Here is a 17,075-nt window from a genome sequence, read left to right as displayed (position 1 = left end):
ACCCCATTTGCCATATTCATTCCAGAGCCTTTTGGGAGATGAGCGGAGAATTTGCTGAGATACATTAAGACTGTAGATGCCCAGGATCAGTTCAAATTTTTCCTTAATTTTCCTCCTGCAGGAAATTCCCTTTTACCACATCTGGAGTGGGTGTCAGAGAAATCTACATTGTACCTTCACCCTGGAAAGGTTCAGCCTGAGCACGCTGGAGCTGGTTTGTAAACTCTGTGTACGGCAGGTCGAAGGAGAAGGACAGATCTTCCAACTCAACTGTACGGTGTCAGAGGTAAAGGGCCCGGCCATTTCACGCTGACTGGTGTGGGGGGAAAATGGCAGTACTTTCCCAGCAAACATCCCTTAACCTGACCACACTCCCTATGCTTGTTTCCCATGCCCATTAATTCTCTCCTTCCTCCTGGTGGCTGAGAGGTACCAGGCTTTCCAGCCTCTCTCATAACTGCTGTAGGTACTTTCCCTTCTCATGGATGCTAGATAGCAGGTGTGGATACAACTGCCTTCTTCACTCTTTCCTCATGCGCCACCTGGCTGCCCAGTTGGCTTTTCTCTACTCCCTCCTCTGGAAGGAAGCATCCTTCCTTCAAAACGGACAAGGGAGGAATGGTAGGTGTGTTCCTGGTGTCTCTCCCTTTCCTCCCTGGAGCTTCTTATTTCCCCTGTGCACACGGGGGGTCTGTTTCTTCAGCACACCCTCTTTTACATTATAAAACATAGGATGGTCACGTCTTCCTACGTCCATAGTTCTCGAAGCACCAAGTACTCATGAAGGAGAAGTGTGCTGGATTGATATGAACCAGTTCACTCTGAGCACTGACAATAACTGCTGTGAAATAGGAAGCATAAGACATTAGATATGCAACAGGCTTTCCCTTCAGTCTTTATTCCTGCCAAGTTCCAGCAGCTTGGCGTACTGCATAAAACTGCTGAGGCTAACTAAAAGTAGAAATGTATTTCAATGAAAGGGGAATGGCTAGCAGAACCTAACGACTCATTCTCCTGAAAGGCACCAGTCCTCTTTTATATTTAACTGTATTTAGTTATTTATAGATGTCTAAATTACACCGATCAGATGTGCCCTGAGCGCACACACATGTTCTTTAAAAACCAGTATACACCATTTACCAAACCAGTGCCAATTTTCAGGGTCCTCTAAAACAAGTCTCCGTCATCACACACAAAAGCAAAAGCCTGAGGAAATAGATGAGCCTTACATCTCACTTTGCAGATATGTGCCATGACTGTTATGTAAAATCAGACTCTTTTGGTCACTAGAGGAATGGAGAAATGTAGAAGGTACAGAAGAGAAATATCTCCAGGAGCAGCAGTAGGGAAGATAATCCATAGATTTGAGAGTGGATGAGTGCATCAGCCTAGGGAAAAGAGCATGACGGGCTGGGTCTTTTGCTTTGTTGTGTCCCAAAATTAATACCACAGGGGGAAAAGTGTTGGAGATGACACAGGAGTTTGGTAGTGGCACATTGCTATGGTCCCTTTTTTTTGGTGACCTTAGGACTTGAAGGACTTTAGTGCTTGAGGACAATAAAAGTTAGTGGTAAGTGATTCTTTGAGGTTGAGGATAAGGGCAAATTCTACCGCTCTAACCAGCCACTGCTTCACAAAGAGCCATTGGCAGCATCTGTGAGCAAGGTGGGAGCACACACCGAGCCATGTGAGCCACAGAGCCCTCTGATGGGAGTCCCACAAAGGAGGAGAATTGCTATCCATCTGGATTTTAACAAGCTTGTCTCGTGTCATACCAGCTAAGTGCCTGGGACACTTGAATGAAGCAACATCAGAAATAACTTGAATGGTGTAACATCAGAAAATGACGACGTATGAGTCAGTGTGGAAACCTTGAGAGATTTACATCAGGAAATCACAACATCATGATGAAACTGAGAGCAATGATATCATTTGTCTAGGAGTCAAGCACATGTGGCAATAATAGGGACATAAGTAAAAAAGTGGTTGCACCATGCTGAAGTTGGTGAAATGTCAACATCTCCTCATGGTCTGACCTTTACAAGTAGAGCAAGTCTGACAAAGGAGAGCCCAGGCTCAGATACCAGAAAGGGGTGAGGAAACCTACTATAATCACCAAAACAAATGCCATCTTCCTCCTGTGTCCTTTGTCTCCTACGCAGTATGAAATGACAGACTGGTTATGTCTTGTTCCCCGGCTCATAGTCAAGGATAGTCCTCTTCTATAGAGAAATAAGCTTGGCCTGCTACAGTGCGGTCACCATTTCCTCCCAGAGTTTCATGAGCCCTTTGACTTACAAGCATCTTTAGTTAAAGGCCCCACTGACATTAATAAGGAATGTCACGATACCATAGCAACCACTGGCACTTTCCAATCCACAGCCATATCTCTGAGCCACACAGTTTCACCCCTGCTGGCTTTGGATGGCGTTTTCACTTTCCAGGCCCAGCAGGTCTGCAGAGTTCAATAACTGTACAGCTCCAACAACAACAGAAGAAGCAGAATTTGGCAAGGGTGGGAGTCTGTCCCTTTGATGACTGCCTTCAGTTTGGATTGCACATATGCCGGCTGATGAAAAGGATGGTGGATCGGGAATAGAAATAAATGAAAAGGAAGTTAAAATCCCCCCTTTGTGGAGAAATGATTCTTCAAATAGTATGGCTGCCACATAAAGACTTTCTGTCAGTTTCTCCAGGATAAAAAAATTGATTTATTTCATGGTTCTGCTGCAGTATGATCCTTCCGGATATGATGGACGGGAGAAATGTCAGTGAGGTTTCTCCACAAGCAGCTGATAGTTTAGATAGATAAATAACTAAATCCGTGTAAATGAGATAGTTGTGAGCGTTGGTAAGGAAAATAGAGAGGCATTTATCTGCAAGTCAGCAGCTGAGAGTCACACCCGGTTGGTAGTGACCCAAAAAGTCATTGTTGTCATCAATGGGCTGCTGACATATGTGAAAATGTTGGTAGCCTTCACCCCCAGTTCCTAATGAAGGGTGCCTTAGATAGTATGGTCATTGGCACTCCAAAAGTATCATTAGATCAGAGAGATAAACAGAATGAAACCCCCCACCCTCCAAGGCACTAATTGCATCCTAGCTGGCAAGGACTGCAAGGCATGAAGAATGAACTATCCTGTCACCCCTAAGGTACTTCTTTCCACTTTTAAGGACTGGGCAAGGTATTTGCAGGAAGTTTGCATTGAACCTTCCTGTGCTGTACATGCTCTCTGGATAGACGGAGGACTTCAATCTCCATGGCTTGACAAGCTGACACCTTTTATCAATCGCTACATTCATTTTTAAAACTTAACACCCTCCCTCCCCTGCCATCCTCTTCCTGAATTATTCTCCCTTTTATGTTCCTTATTATAAATCCCTATAAAGGAATCGGTCAAAGGGTCAAGATCAGCCAGGCACAGCTACAGTGGAGTAGGCATCATTACTACATAGTTAATGCAGCTACTCAAATGTAACCATTATTCTGGCTGAGAAGAGAAAGTGGGCAAACTCTGAACTGTGAAATCATGGAAAGTGAGTTCTTGTGGGTGACTTTCGGAAGGGCTGTGAGATGACAGCCGAAAATTACTTATTCTGCAGGGCCTTGAAAATGTGCACCATTACCCATAACATCTGCTTGGTTATTGGGTGTAAAGTTGTATATTCAACTGGGGACAACATAACATTAAAGACAGATGGTAAAACTACTATCATAAACAATTACTGTATAAGTGCTGCGTTGAGGTAATCTCTGATTTAACCTAGCAGAGAAGTGAAAGAATTGGTAGTAGCTTTAATGAAACTCAAGTACACACTATAATTATCTTCTGCTGCTTATATGTAATAGGATCTGGTAATAGTTTCAAAGGGAACAGAAAGAACACTATTGTCTTGTGCTGTGATTCCGTCCATCAGGGATTAATGCAGGGAGAGAATAGCACTCATTAGCGAGGCTACGGATCATGAGAATTGCTCATCGTGGTTGGTGCATGGTGACATTCCCACATCCACCGTGGAAGGGGTGGTTAGTGCTAAGAGCTAACATGCAGGATTCTTTCACCACATAAATTAGCTTTTATTGCTGTGCTAGTTTTGATGGCAAGGAGCATGTGGCCTCTTACGCATAGGATGGCTCTTAACCTGCTAGATTATAGTACAAAAGTCCTGGGATGAAGCTAGAGAGTGTGTCTGTGTAGTTGTCTACAGCTAAGAGAAGAATAATGGCCTTGTGTGGTTAGGACTGTGAACTGGGAGACATGAAATCTAAGTCAAATTCCTGGCTCTGCCACAGACTCCCTGTGTGGCCTTAGGTACATCTCTTAATCTCTCTGTGCCTCAAGTTTCCTACCTTTAAAGTAGGGATTATAATGCATCTTTCTCTCACCCTTTGTATGTGTTTGCTTATATTGTAAACTCTTCAGGCCAGGGAGTTTCTGTACAGAAACTTTCCCCAATGGAATCTGATCTCAGATGGGGCTACTGGAATACGCATGATAATATATGTAAATATGAGAGAGTTTTCAGTCTTTGCCCAGTCCTTAATTCTAGAAGACCCCAATTCCCCACAAAGAAACAGGCCCTTGTGCAGAAATCTTTACGAACCCTGCAATATTCCTAAATTTCACAAAGCAGCCAATGACAGAGCCACACCCAAACTTTCAGAGTGCCCTGAGAGCTCTGTCCATTGTATGCTTTGGCCTGGAGATGGAGAGGGAAAGTGCCACCTCTGTGATGCTCCCAGTCACCACTGCCCTGAAGAACCTGTATTCTGTGTCTTCCATATTCCAGGATACCAGCCTCTATTACAGGGTTAATACCTCCAACAGCGTCAATGTTGTCGAATTTATTATTGACACAGGCCTTTTGCTCACACACACCAAGCACTGTAGTTTGGTATGTGATTAGAGAGACCATAGTCAGTAGTTCTTTGTGCACATTAGTGTGAGAATAATTCTCCAGCTATGTATTTCAATGTCTAGCATAAAAAGTCATTATGGAACATTTTCAAAAAGCATGGGTGGAATGGACTAGACACTAAAAGGAGTAGATAGGGGAATGGAGACAAGGGAAATACAGAATAATTCCACCCAAAGCCCAAGAATCGAGCTCACAACATTGACACCTGCTATTCCCAATGTATACTATGGAAACCTAAAACCTTGACCGGTTGCTGCTAAAGTGTGAGGTGCAGGCTAATGAGATTTCCTGGATGCTGTGTGATGGCAGCTTGCGCCAGGCATTGTAAAGTTTTGAGACTGTTCTCAGTTGTGTTTGTGGGGCATCTCCTGTAGCTAATTATACAGAGCAACACTTTAATTAGTAGAAAACTAAAGAAATTGGCATTTAAAGTAGATTTTTGTTATGGCTTTAGTACTTCATAGGTAACATTTGCTTTTCCTTTCCAATCAGCTAAAGTGATTATTGGAATCACTTCCCTTGTGCTGCTGCAGATGTAAGTTAGATCATGTATTGATGCTTTTTATTGCCTTCATCTACATTAAATGTCAATTTGCGGGGTTTTTTGTACTTTTTATAAACTTCCCATTTGGTATTTGGTACATATTTGGTCTTTCTGAAAGTACCCATTACTCAGCTGAGAGGCTTGGGTCTTATCCATGCACAGTTTTATTTGGAGCTGTGTCTCTTTTCAGTTTAGTGGTCACAGAAGACACCTGGATTCTGTCCCCATCTCTGCCACTCACTTTCTGAATGACCTTAGGCAAGCCACTTTATATCAATTTCCCCATCTGTAAAATGGGGATTGTTTATATTTTCCTTTCTCTGTAATGTGCTTTGATAGCTACAGATGAAAAGCACATTGCAGGAGCTAAGGCTGTGGCTACACTTAGCACTTCAAAGCGCTGCCGCAGTAGCGCTGCCACGGCAGCGCTTTGAAGCGCTAAGTGTAGTCAAAGCACCAGCGCTGGGAGAAAGCTCTCCCAGCGCTGTCCGTACTCCACCTCCCTGTGGGGAATAACGGACAGCGCTGGGGCTTTGACCACACTGGCGCTTTGCAGCGCCGCAATTTGCAGCGCTGGAGAGGGTGTGTTTTCACACCCTGCTGCAGCGCTGCAAATTTGTAAGTGTAGCCAAGCCCTCAATGTTGCTGTTCTGTTAGCAGATTGCCTGTTGCTACAGACTGATTTTGGTTTGGTTTTTAGCGAGCCTGCATGGTTTCCCCAGCACACTTTAAATATCTTGTGCTATCCCCTATGCATTCCCTTCCGTGAAAGACAGCTGCCATCACCTCAACCTTCAACACACTCTAGGGAAATTTCTCTCATGCTTCCATGGTGCCAATCACCTTCAGTTACTGTTGTTTGTAGAAGTAGTTGAGGGCACTCAGCACCTTCTATGATCTGGCCTGCTGAGATCACTTAATGAATAACCTCATACCCGAAAATCTCAGGGGAACCCTCAACATAAGAATATAAGAACATAAGAATGGCCATACTGAGTCAAACCAGTGCTTCATCTAGCCGATTACACTGTCTCCACCACTGGCCAGTACCAGAGCTTCAGGGGGAATGTACAGAACACCCCATGTTCCAGCACTCAGAGGTTTAGGGGCATCCCGAGCATGGGGTAACATCCCTGACCATCTTGGTTTACAGTCATTGATGGATCTATCCTCCATGAACTTATCTAGTTATTTTTGAACCCAGTTCTACTTTTGGCCATCACAACATCCCATGGCAATGAATTCCACAGGTTAACTGTGCATTGTTTGAAAGAGTACTTCCTCTTGTTTGTATTAACCCCGCTGCCTACTAATTTTATTGGGTGAACCCTGATTTGTGTATTGTGGGAAAGGGTAAATAACACTTCTCTCATTGCTTTTTCCACATCATTCATGATGTTATAGACCTCTGTAATATCCCCCCTTAATCGTCTCTTTTTTAAGCTTAAAAGCCCTAATCTTTTTAGTCTCTCCTTGTATGGAAGCTGTTCCATACCCTTGATCAACTTAGTTGCTCTTCTCGGAACTTTTCCAGTTTCACTATATACTTTTTGTGGCGGGGCATAACTCAGCCAGTATTCAAGGTAGGGCACACCATGGATTTATATTTTTTATATTTGCTGTCTTATTTTCTATCCATTGCTAATTGTTCCTAACATTGTGTTAGCCTTTTTGACCACTGCTGAGCACTGAGCTGAAGTTTTCAGAGAACTATCCACGATTACTTCAAAATCTCTTTCTTGAGTGGTACCTCCTAATTTAGAACCCATCACTATATAAGCATAGTTGGGATTATTTTTTTTCCACTGGGCATTACTATCCACTTATCAATGTTGAATTTCATCTGACATTTGTTGCCCAGCCACCCAGGATAGGGAGATCACAGTCAGCTTTGGACTTTACAAAATTATTCAAGATTGTTTCATCTGCAAACTTTGCAACTTCACTGATCTCTTTTCCAGATCATTAATTAATATGTTGAACAGCACTGGTCCCAGTACAGATCCTTGGGGAACTCTGCAGTTTCTCTCCATTGTAAAAACTGACCATTTATTCCTACCCCTGGGTTCCTATCTTTTAACTAGTTACTGATCCATGAGAGGACCTTCCCTCTTATCTCATAACTATTTGTTTTCCTTAGGACCTTAGTAGTGAGGGACTTTGCCAAAGGCTTTCTGAAAATCCCGGTACACTATATTGACTGGATCACCCTTATTCATATGCTTGTTGATACCATCAGAGAATTCTAATAGATTGGTGAGGCAAAACTTCTATTTACAAAAAGGCATGTTGACTCTTTCCCAACAAATAGTGTTCACCTATGTGTCTGGTAATTCTGTTCTTTACTATAGTTTCTACCAAGTTGCCTGGTACTGAAGTTAGACTCACCAGCTTGTAATTACCAGGATCCCCTCTAGAGGGCTTTTTAAAAATTGGCATTACATTAGCTACCTTCCAGTCATCTGGTACAGAAGTTTATTTCATACTATGGTTTCGTATTTGAGCTCCTTCAAAACTCTTGAATGAATACCATCTGGTCCTGGTGAGAAAAGGTGGCTGAGGTAATCTTTTATTAGCCCTACTTCTATTGGTGAGAGAGACAAGCTTTTGAGCCACACAGAGATCCTTATGACTTATGACAGTTTAATGTATTAAATTGTTCCAAACCTTCTCCGGAGACACCTCAATCTGGGACAGTTCCTCAGATTTATGACCTAAAAAGAATGACTCAGGTGTGGGAATCTTCCCCACATCCTCTGCAGTGAAGACTGATGCAAAGAATTCATTTAGTTTTTCAGCAATGGCCTTATCTTCCTTGAGTGCTCCTATATCATCTTTGTCCTCTAGTCACCCCATTGCCTGTTTGGCAGGCTTCCTGCTTCTAATGTTCTTTAAAAAATTCTTACTGTTAGTTTTTGCATCTTTAGCAAGTTGCTTCTCGAACTCTCTCTTGGCCTGCCTAATTATACGTTTCACTTAACCTGCCAGAGTTTGTGCTCCTTCCTATTAATTAGCCTCACTAAGTTTTAGCTTCCAAAGTTTAATGGATGCTTTTTTGTCTCTGCTTAACCATGGTGACATTCTTTTGGTCATCTCATTATCTTTTCTGATTCAGGGTATACATGTAGCCAGAGCTTCTATTATGGTGTTTTTAAATAGTCCCCATGCTGCTTGCAGGCATTTAACCTTTGTGACACAGCTCCTTTTAATTTTTGTCTAAGAAGCCTCCTCATTTTTATGCAGTTCTCCTTTTTGAAGTTACCATGTTGATTTTTTTGAGTATTATCCCCCCTACAAGGATGTTACATTTAATTATATTATGGTTACTATTACCGAGGGGTTAAGCTACCTCTTGGATCAGATTCTGTGCTTCAGTTAGGACTAAATGAAGAATTGCTTCTCCCCTTGTGAGTTCCAGGACTAGTTGCTCCAAGAAGCAGTCATTTATGGTGCCTAGACATTGTATTTCTGCATCATGTCCTCAGGTGACACATACCCCAGTCAATATGAGGATAGTTGAAATCCCCCATTATTATTGTGCTTTCTGCTTTTGTAGGCTCTCTAATCTCCCTGAGCATTTCACAATCACTGTCACCATCCTGAACAGGTGGTCAGTAGTATATTCCTACTACTATACTCTTATTGTTCGAGCATGGAGTTTCTTCCCATATACAGATTCTATGGTACAGTTTGTTTCATTTAAGATTTTTACCTTATTTATGCTTATCTATGCCGTCTTTTACATGTAGTGCCACTCCCTCACCAGCGCATCCTGCCCTTTCATTTCTATATATTTCATACCCTGGTATTACCATGTTCCACTGATTATCGCCATTCCAACAAGTTTCCATAATTCCTATTATATCAATATCCTTAGTTGATGTGAGACTCTCTAGTTCACCCATCTTAGCAGTTAGACTTCTAGCTTTTGCATGTAAGCACCTGTACATTTTGTCAATATTCAGTTGCTTGCCTTCGTGTGTTGTATTTAAAGGGACTCTTACATTTGATTGTTCGTCAATAACTCCTATCTGTACTTTACCAACTTCTTTCCTATCCTCTTTACTAGGCTATAGAGTCCCCTCCCCTTGAATAAATTCATCCCTAAGAAACATCTCTGCCCGAACCGTGCACTCCTCCTCACCTGTTGGCTTTCCCACAGCCATTTCATTTAAAAAATACATTTTAATTATGTGTGCCATAACCATTTTGGTTTAGGTAGAGCCTATGCCTCCTGTTTAAGAAGGATTCTTAAAGGGAACATATTCTAAAAGGGTGATCTCACTGGGATTATAAAAAAAAAAATCTGATCCTAGCTGAGTTTTCCTGCATGGCTGAAAATGTCTGGTTCATTTTTTCCCTTCCTCCTTTTTCACTTATGCATCCTGCCCATCTGGGTTGTGACTGGGCCTGGAAGCAGACAGGCCAGAACACTTCTAGAATGGATGTTCTTGAGGTGTTATCAGACAAAGAATCTCAGATCTCATGGGACATCAGCAACCAAAATTTAGTCTCAAGACTTGTTTAGATAAGATCCTAGAACAGAGGTGGGCAAACTACAGCCCACGGGCCACATCCAGCCTGCGGGACCATCCTGCCCGGCCCCTGAGCTCTGGGCCAGGGAGGCTAGCCCCCGGTCCCTCCCCTGCTGTCCCGCCTCCCCCGCAGCCACGCGGGGAGCACTCTGGCCCACCGCTCCTGCCAGGCTGTGCAGCTTGCACCCGCCCACCTCCCAGGCTTCCCAGTCAGCCAGTCCTGCTGCTCTGAGCGGCATAGTAAGGTGGCAGGGAGCGGGGTGATTGGATAAGGGGAGGGAATTCTGGGGACTCTCAGGGAGCAGGGGGCAGTTGGATAGAGGGTGGAGTCCCGGGGGGGCGGTTAGGGGCGGGGGGTCCCAGGGAGCGGTCAGGGAGCAGGTGGATGGGGCGGAGGTTCTGAGGGGTGGTGGTCAGGAGATGGGGAAGGGTTCGATAGTCATGCGAGTCCCAGGGGGCCTGTCAGGGGACAGGGGTGTGGATAAGGGTAGGGGCAGTCAGGGGACAGGGGGCGATTGGATGGGGGGGACCCTAGGGGGCGGTCAGGGAGCAGTTGGATGGGGTGGAGGTTCTGGGGGGGGCGGTCAGGGGACGTGGAATGGGGGGGTTGATAGGCATGAGAGTCCCGGGGGGCCTGTCAGGGGGCAGGGCTATGGATAGGGGTAGGGGCAGTCAGGGGAGAGGGAGCGGGGGGGTTAGATAGGGGCTCTGAGAGGGGCAGTCGGGAGGTGGGAAGTGGGAGGGGGCAGATAGGAGGCAGGGGCCAGGCTGTTTGGGGAGGCACAGCCTTCCCTACCAGGCTGTCCATACTGTTTCACAACCCCAATGTGACCCTCGGGCCAAAAAGTGTGCCCACCCCTGCTCTATACCCAATACATGCTAAGACACTTTTCAGACAAGGAGATGGTCGAGGTCCCTGCCCCGAAGCACCCACCACTTGTCATTCATAGATTGTTCAGTTATGTATGTCAAATATGTGCCACTTGGTGTAAAGTAATAGGCTGAGGTGGCTCCATTCCCTCTATTCCTGCCAGCCAGATGACAACATAGAAGGTAGTAGAACTTCAAAGAAACCCACAAGGGGTATATATAGGAGAAAGGTGACTGCCAGGATGCTTCCTCCTCTGTGTAAAGCCTCTGTTGCTTGTTAGCCCATGGCTTTGTGTAAAAGAGAGAGCCGGGGAGTGGGGTTGCAGCAGGAGCAGGGGAACAGCACGTTCCACATCGTAGTGCAGACTGAGGTCCACATAAAAATGAGGGATCAGCTAATGCCTGGAGCGGCATCAACTCTCTCTCCACGGTTTGTCCCCCATCAAAAGACTCCCAGAGCACAGGTGCTGGCTGAGAGATAATAGCAGCATATCCACCAAGCTGCCTTTGTTCTGTGTCTGCGTCTCTCCATGTGTGTGAGGAGGAGGAGAATATAGAGAGAGATGTCTCCTCCTTACTACCCAACGGGGGCTGCCCTACCTCTTGGTACTAGCACACCAGGGCTGGCCCCACGCCGAAGCGGGAATGGTGCATCAAAAATACCCTTCCCCCCAAGTCCCAGGCATCTTTGGGGGGTAAATGCTTCCATATTTTCATTGACACGGATGGAAAACATAGGCCCCTTAATGCTTTTTCTGTCACCTGACTCCAAATGCTCTTCCCCACAAAATTCATCTCCAATATTCCTTGCTCCCCACATCAGGGAGAGTTTCCCACACACAGAAGTCACTGAGAGCTGCTGAAAAGCTCTAGGGGTAGCATTTTGCCCTAAGAAAGAGCTTGGTGTTTCTCCACATTAAGTGATCAAGCTGGGCCCAAGGTTTTCACCTAGACCAACCTGGAGTGGTGATAAAGCTGCTGCCTGTGAAAGTTAGCTATACATATTTCTGTTCCTTTCAGCTGACTGGCATCAAGCACATATACAACTTGATTAGCATGAGGCTGATCCTCCACTAACGCGAGCAACAGGATTCTGCCTTTGTGCTTGGTGATTGCTTTTGTGTTCAGTAACAACACTGCTTTATTTCCATCCCCTCCCCTTTCTGCAAAACTTAGGAACCTACTGGCATTGATTATCCTCTCCTGGATTCAGCAAGTACCATCACCACCATAGTGGGACCAAGCGCTTTCAGTATCCCCCTGCCCATCAGACAAAAGCTCTGCAGCAGCCTTGATGCACCACAGACCAGGGGCCATGACTGGAGGATGCTGGCCCACAAACTGAAATTGGACAGGTGGGTGTGTTGCCAGTGTGAACTCAACAACGTGGCTGAGTGAATACATAAGGGCTGTTGTTATAGACCGGTGTGTGTGCAGGCAGTGAGCTACTCACTGTTGTCCTTGTTAAGGGCCCAGCTCTGGTCCCAGTGAAATCAGTGGGCTATTTGCCATTGACTTCAGTGTGAGAGGAGTTTCTCAAAGAGCACTTTTACAGAGAAATTGCCCACAAAATAGCAAGGCTTGGATGAACCATATAGGCAAGAGGACAATGCCAGCTGTTAAAAGGTAGGGCAGATCCCTATCAGCTAGTCTAAATCAGCCCAGGTCTATTTAAGCCAGGGGTGCAACTCTGATTTGCACCAGCTGAAGATCTGGTGCAGAAGGTTTCAGTGCACAAGTGCAGTACAAAGACCTACAGACTAGTCACAGTGAATGCTCATGCAGAGTGTACACACTGGGTGTGGTTTGTGGATAGTTTGAATCAGCATTGACAGAGGCAGCCAGTCTTACAAGACCATTTCCCTTTGTTCTGTTGCAGGTACCTAAATTATTTTGCTACAAAATCGAGTCCTACTGGCGTGATCCTAGATCTTTGGGAAGCCCAGAATTTTCCTGATGGCAACCTGAGCACGCTGGCAGCAGTCCTTGAAGAAATGGGAAGACACGAGACAGTTGTTTCTTTGGCGGCAGAAGGAAAATATTGATGCAACCTTGGAATGAAAAAGAAGGAATGGAACTAGGGTAGTGGTATTGCCCTGTGAGCTATGAATAAGAAACAAAATGAATACCCAGACCAATGAGTTTCACAAAAGACATTTCAGAGAAGGAAAAAATAGCCCTGACTTTCACATATGTTCTCCTTGTACATTATGACAGGATCTAAAAGAAATCATGCAAAGTTGTACCTTGAAAATATAAATCAACCTAACGTTCCCCTCAGCTTGGCTGTACACTGCTTGGTACAGGATTTTACAGTTTCCTAGGAAACGCTTTTTATTGCTATCCAGATGTATGGATAAACTTTCTTAACAATCCCAGTTTCTATGGACGTTGTTTACATCAAATACCGGACAGGGGTAAGGAGACTGTCCAGGGCTCTTTATATTTTTGTTTAAAGCCATTCTAGACAAAGCTGTGGACAGTTGGTTGTGGCTATTTCAGATGATCAATTTCCAGTGAAATTCAGACTTTGGCTACAAATCCGTGCATCAAGTGTCTCAAAATAATCCTCCCATCATTGTTCTGTTTCTTAGATCTGGTTGTAAGACCGGTGTTTTGAAATGTGTGCATCTGGAAAGCAGATAATCTGGGTGCTAAGCAGGAATGCATGTCTCTCTCCCTGCCTCCCCCAAGGGAATTCCACGGGTTCATTGTGAAAAATAGCTGTAAGATTGTAGGGACGATAGGGATTCATTTTCAACTCACAATATAACCCACTCCCTTCTTAAAGAAAGTGTGTGTGTGTGTGAGATAGATGCAATTTGGAGTGTGGGTTGGGTGGAGGGAAATAACCCTGCAAACAGATTTTGCTGTAATGATTATTTACTGCTAAGTATCTAGTGCAAGGATTATTATTATTTTATTTTAATTTCTAATTTGTCAGCAATAGCATGTATCATTCAAGTGAAAGCAGAACCTGTTCTCTCCCTTCTGGAGCTGCATGGGTTCTTCTAACACACTTCCCTTCAAATGCCACTCTCCCTCCCCTTCTCCAGCCTTTGTGCTCACCCTCCAAGGCCTCGGGTTGCGAGCAGGGCATGCTCACATGGTTAGCATACACTGGACCAGATCCTCCACTGGTGTAAATTGAAGTCAATGATTTAAACCAGCAGAGGATCTAGTTCAGTGAGTGCCAACTACCACACCATGTGAGCTACTGCCGGAGCAGCTCCAGGCACCAGCACACCAAGCGCGTGCCTGGGGCGGCAAGCCACGGGCAGCGCTCTGCCGGTCGCCGCGAGAGCGGCAGGCAGATTGCCTTCAGCGGCATGCCTGCGGAGGGTCCGCTGGTCCCGCGGCTTCGGTGGACCTCCCACAGGCGTGCCGCCGAATCCCCGGGACCGGGAACCTCCCGCAGGCAAGCCGACGAAGGCAGCCTGCCTGCCGTGCTTGGGGCGGCAAAATACCTAGAGCCGCCCCTGGCTACTGCAACACCCCCTATTTACTAATGATTCGAGGAGCAAACATCCCATTGTTATTCTGGAAGCCGGGGCTGCCCAATGCCAATGCTGTGAATACACCCTCCCAAACCAACCACACATAGCCCTTAATTTTCAGAAGCACGTGTAGCAACAGTATGTAGGTACTTCTCGTGAATGCCTGACGTGGATATTCATGTGACACATCAGGCAATGAGTGTGAAAACCATGCGTGTGTATTCTGGAAAATAAAGACCTTAAGCTCTGATTTATTTTTTTTAAAAACAGGTCTTGAGCAGCCACCACTCTCATTTACTTTCCTTGGGATTGTGGGTGCCCATCCCCACTGAAAATCAGTCCCTTCGATTTTAATCAAAGGTGTGTGATAGTGGAGGACAGTTATGGAACGGGGAGGCTGCTCCATTTTATTCTATGGGCAAATTCTGCTGTGTGTGATCCATTGCTGCTGCTCTGCCTCCATGCAGGGAAGTGTCACTGGAGACCATGAGAGTTCCACCCCACAGGGCAGTGTAGAATAAGTGTTGAATTCTGCTCTACAGCAGAGCTTTCTCCTCGCTATTTCCACACGCTATAAATACTCTTCAAAGTTGTCTCAGCAGTTACGGCTGGAACTCATTTCCGCTGTTGTAGAAGGTGCTCGTTTGTTTTCATCCCATGTCCCTCTTGGCCATTTTGATGTGCGCAAACAGCTGATGTGGGGAGTTACGCAAGTAAAGCTAACTGTTGTTTTTCCAGTTGCCATCTCTTTGCAGACTTGTTTTGCTTTGTGATTAGTGGGAGGAGTGACTCTTTTGTATAATGCAGGGCATATCATTTCAAGATTTCTTCCTAACCTTTCCTTTCACTTCCAATGCTAAGAAAGCATTCACACCCATGCCATTGAGCCAGCCCCTAATTATTTTATTCTCTCACTCTGTATTCTTCTATGGGATTTTTTTTTCTCCTCAGGTTTTAAAGTCTGCATTTTTAAATGTAACTGTGGAAATGTCAGAATGGAAGGCGAATTTCATCTGACCTTTTCCCCATTTTGACATTTCCATAAGCTTTTTAGCTTCAGCTCAGTGTCATCGACAGTGTTCACAAAACCATTCCGTGGGTGGAGAGCAGTTTGCCAGCAACTCACAAGTGGTGAAACACAGCTATGGACTCATAGGGCTGGTGTGCACAGGTTCTTACCTTCAGAATCTGCCTGCGTTTTAGTGTGGAGGACTCTCTGACGCGCTTCAACGTGATTGTCCTTTTCATATGCAGCCTTATAATCCTGTTGTTTTTGGGCCTAATCTAAACCCCATGGAAGTCAATGGAAGTCTTTTCATAGACTTGAGTGGGTTTTGGCTCAGTCTCACCATTTCCTCTTCCCCAATACTCCCTTCTTGTCTCCAATATGCCTTCCTAACCCAGCCTCACTGTGGCCTTCAAAAAATGTCTCCCTCTTTAGGGAAGCAGAGTCCCTGCCTTTCAGCAACCATTTTCCCACACTCCGTTCCTCCCCAATGATGTAAGAGGGGGGCTGAAAGATATGTCCCAGTTTTCCTCCATTTCAGCTCCAAGCAGGTACATCTTTCATACTCCTCCTGCTGGGCTGCTCTTTCAGGACAGGCTGATGCTCGTCTCTCTCTCAGCTCCTGCTTTCCACTCCTAGGAGCAGCTTTTGTCGTATAAGCCTCTAAGATCCTTTGAACTCGCTACTGTATGTTTTAACTCAGTAAGAAAACCTGCAGCCTTCTCACCCTAACCATGCGAGGAAGTTTCTGATAGTCACAGGCTAAGCTGCCTTAAGCATAAGCTTGGTGTTGGAGCGCTCTTGGCCGACGGAGTGTCTGTTCTCTGGTTAAAAAAAAATAAAATAAAAAAATCTGCAGCTGGGTGATTTCGGGTAAGCACTTCTGACAGCAGGTCAATATCATTCTCGATGTACAGTGCTTCCCTCGTTTTGCCACTAAGGGATTGGTCAATAGGAAAAGCTTAGCCCATATTCTGAGGGGAGCAGAGAGTGAGTGCCTATCCAAACTAAGATTGCCACTTGTTGAGAAAGGTGAGGTGAGCTTGACTCAGAACCGCAGTTGTTCCTATTCTTATTTCAACCCATCTGCTTGGGTGTCCAGTAATCTGAAAAGATCTCAAGTAATCCAGTGAAGGGACAAAGGTGCTCTTTACTTCCCTTCCCTTGCAGTAGGTTCACATGGGTGGCAAGTCTAATCGCACCGTATAAACTTTTGGTCTAGCCTACATGTTTCTGTTGAATGGTCCAACGTAAATTAACGCTCAAAATTAGTGATAGGCAACCAGTTGTACTTTGCAATTGCACCTCCTTGGATAAGTGATTTGGGAATCTGGTGCCCCCCTGAGTCCCATCCAAACCTTTAGCTCTCTCTCACTTTAGCTTCCACATCAATTCAAGCTTCCTTTGTTTTGGGGGTTTTCTTCCACCCTGGAAAAGTACTAAGTGGTTCGTGGATGGCAGATACATCTTTCTAAATTTCACTTGGAGTGCTCCACATTCAATCATTCCATTGAGGAAATGGAGGGGAGGGGGTGTTTTTGGGGGAGAGGGATTAATTTTCAAAATCCCTTGGATAGGAGAAAATAGAAGCAGTCCTTACCGCTGTATGTTTGTACACACTGCCATCTAGTGCTATGGACCATACTTTTTATGGAATCCTGACACCAGCTTAAAACTAATAAAGATTAGCTTACATATTACCG

At 45.1% G+C, this 17,075-nt stretch overlaps 1 protein-coding gene across 6 annotated transcripts in view; it reads left to right on the top strand.

Annotated features, from left to right (window-relative positions):
* The window catches only part of UNC5C (unc-5 netrin receptor C), a 357,995-nt gene extending 343,827 nt beyond the window's left edge, over positions 1–14,168 (top strand). For all 6 annotated transcript variants that reach the window (XM_045017250.1, XM_045017252.1, XM_045017247.1 and 3 more), the window contains 3 exons: positions 122–286; positions 12,046–12,224; positions 12,749–14,168. In XM_045017250.1, the coding sequence (XP_044873185.1) occupies positions 122–286; positions 12,046–12,224; positions 12,749–12,914 (510 nt within the window). In that variant the 3' untranslated portion in view covers positions 12,915–14,168. The remainder of the gene's footprint in view (positions 1–121; positions 287–12,045; positions 12,225–12,748) is intronic.
* The last annotated feature ends 2,907 nt before the right edge of the window (positions 14,169–17,075 follow it).

Source organism: Mauremys mutica, chromosome 5, assembly GCF_020497125.1.
Source record: "Mauremys mutica isolate MM-2020 ecotype Southern chromosome 5, ASM2049712v1, whole genome shotgun sequence".
In the NCBI taxonomy this organism is placed as follows: Eukaryota; Metazoa; Chordata; order Testudines; family Geoemydidae; genus Mauremys; species Mauremys mutica.
Note: the sequence above shows the minus strand (reverse complement) of the source record. Positions and strands in the feature narration are given on the sequence as shown.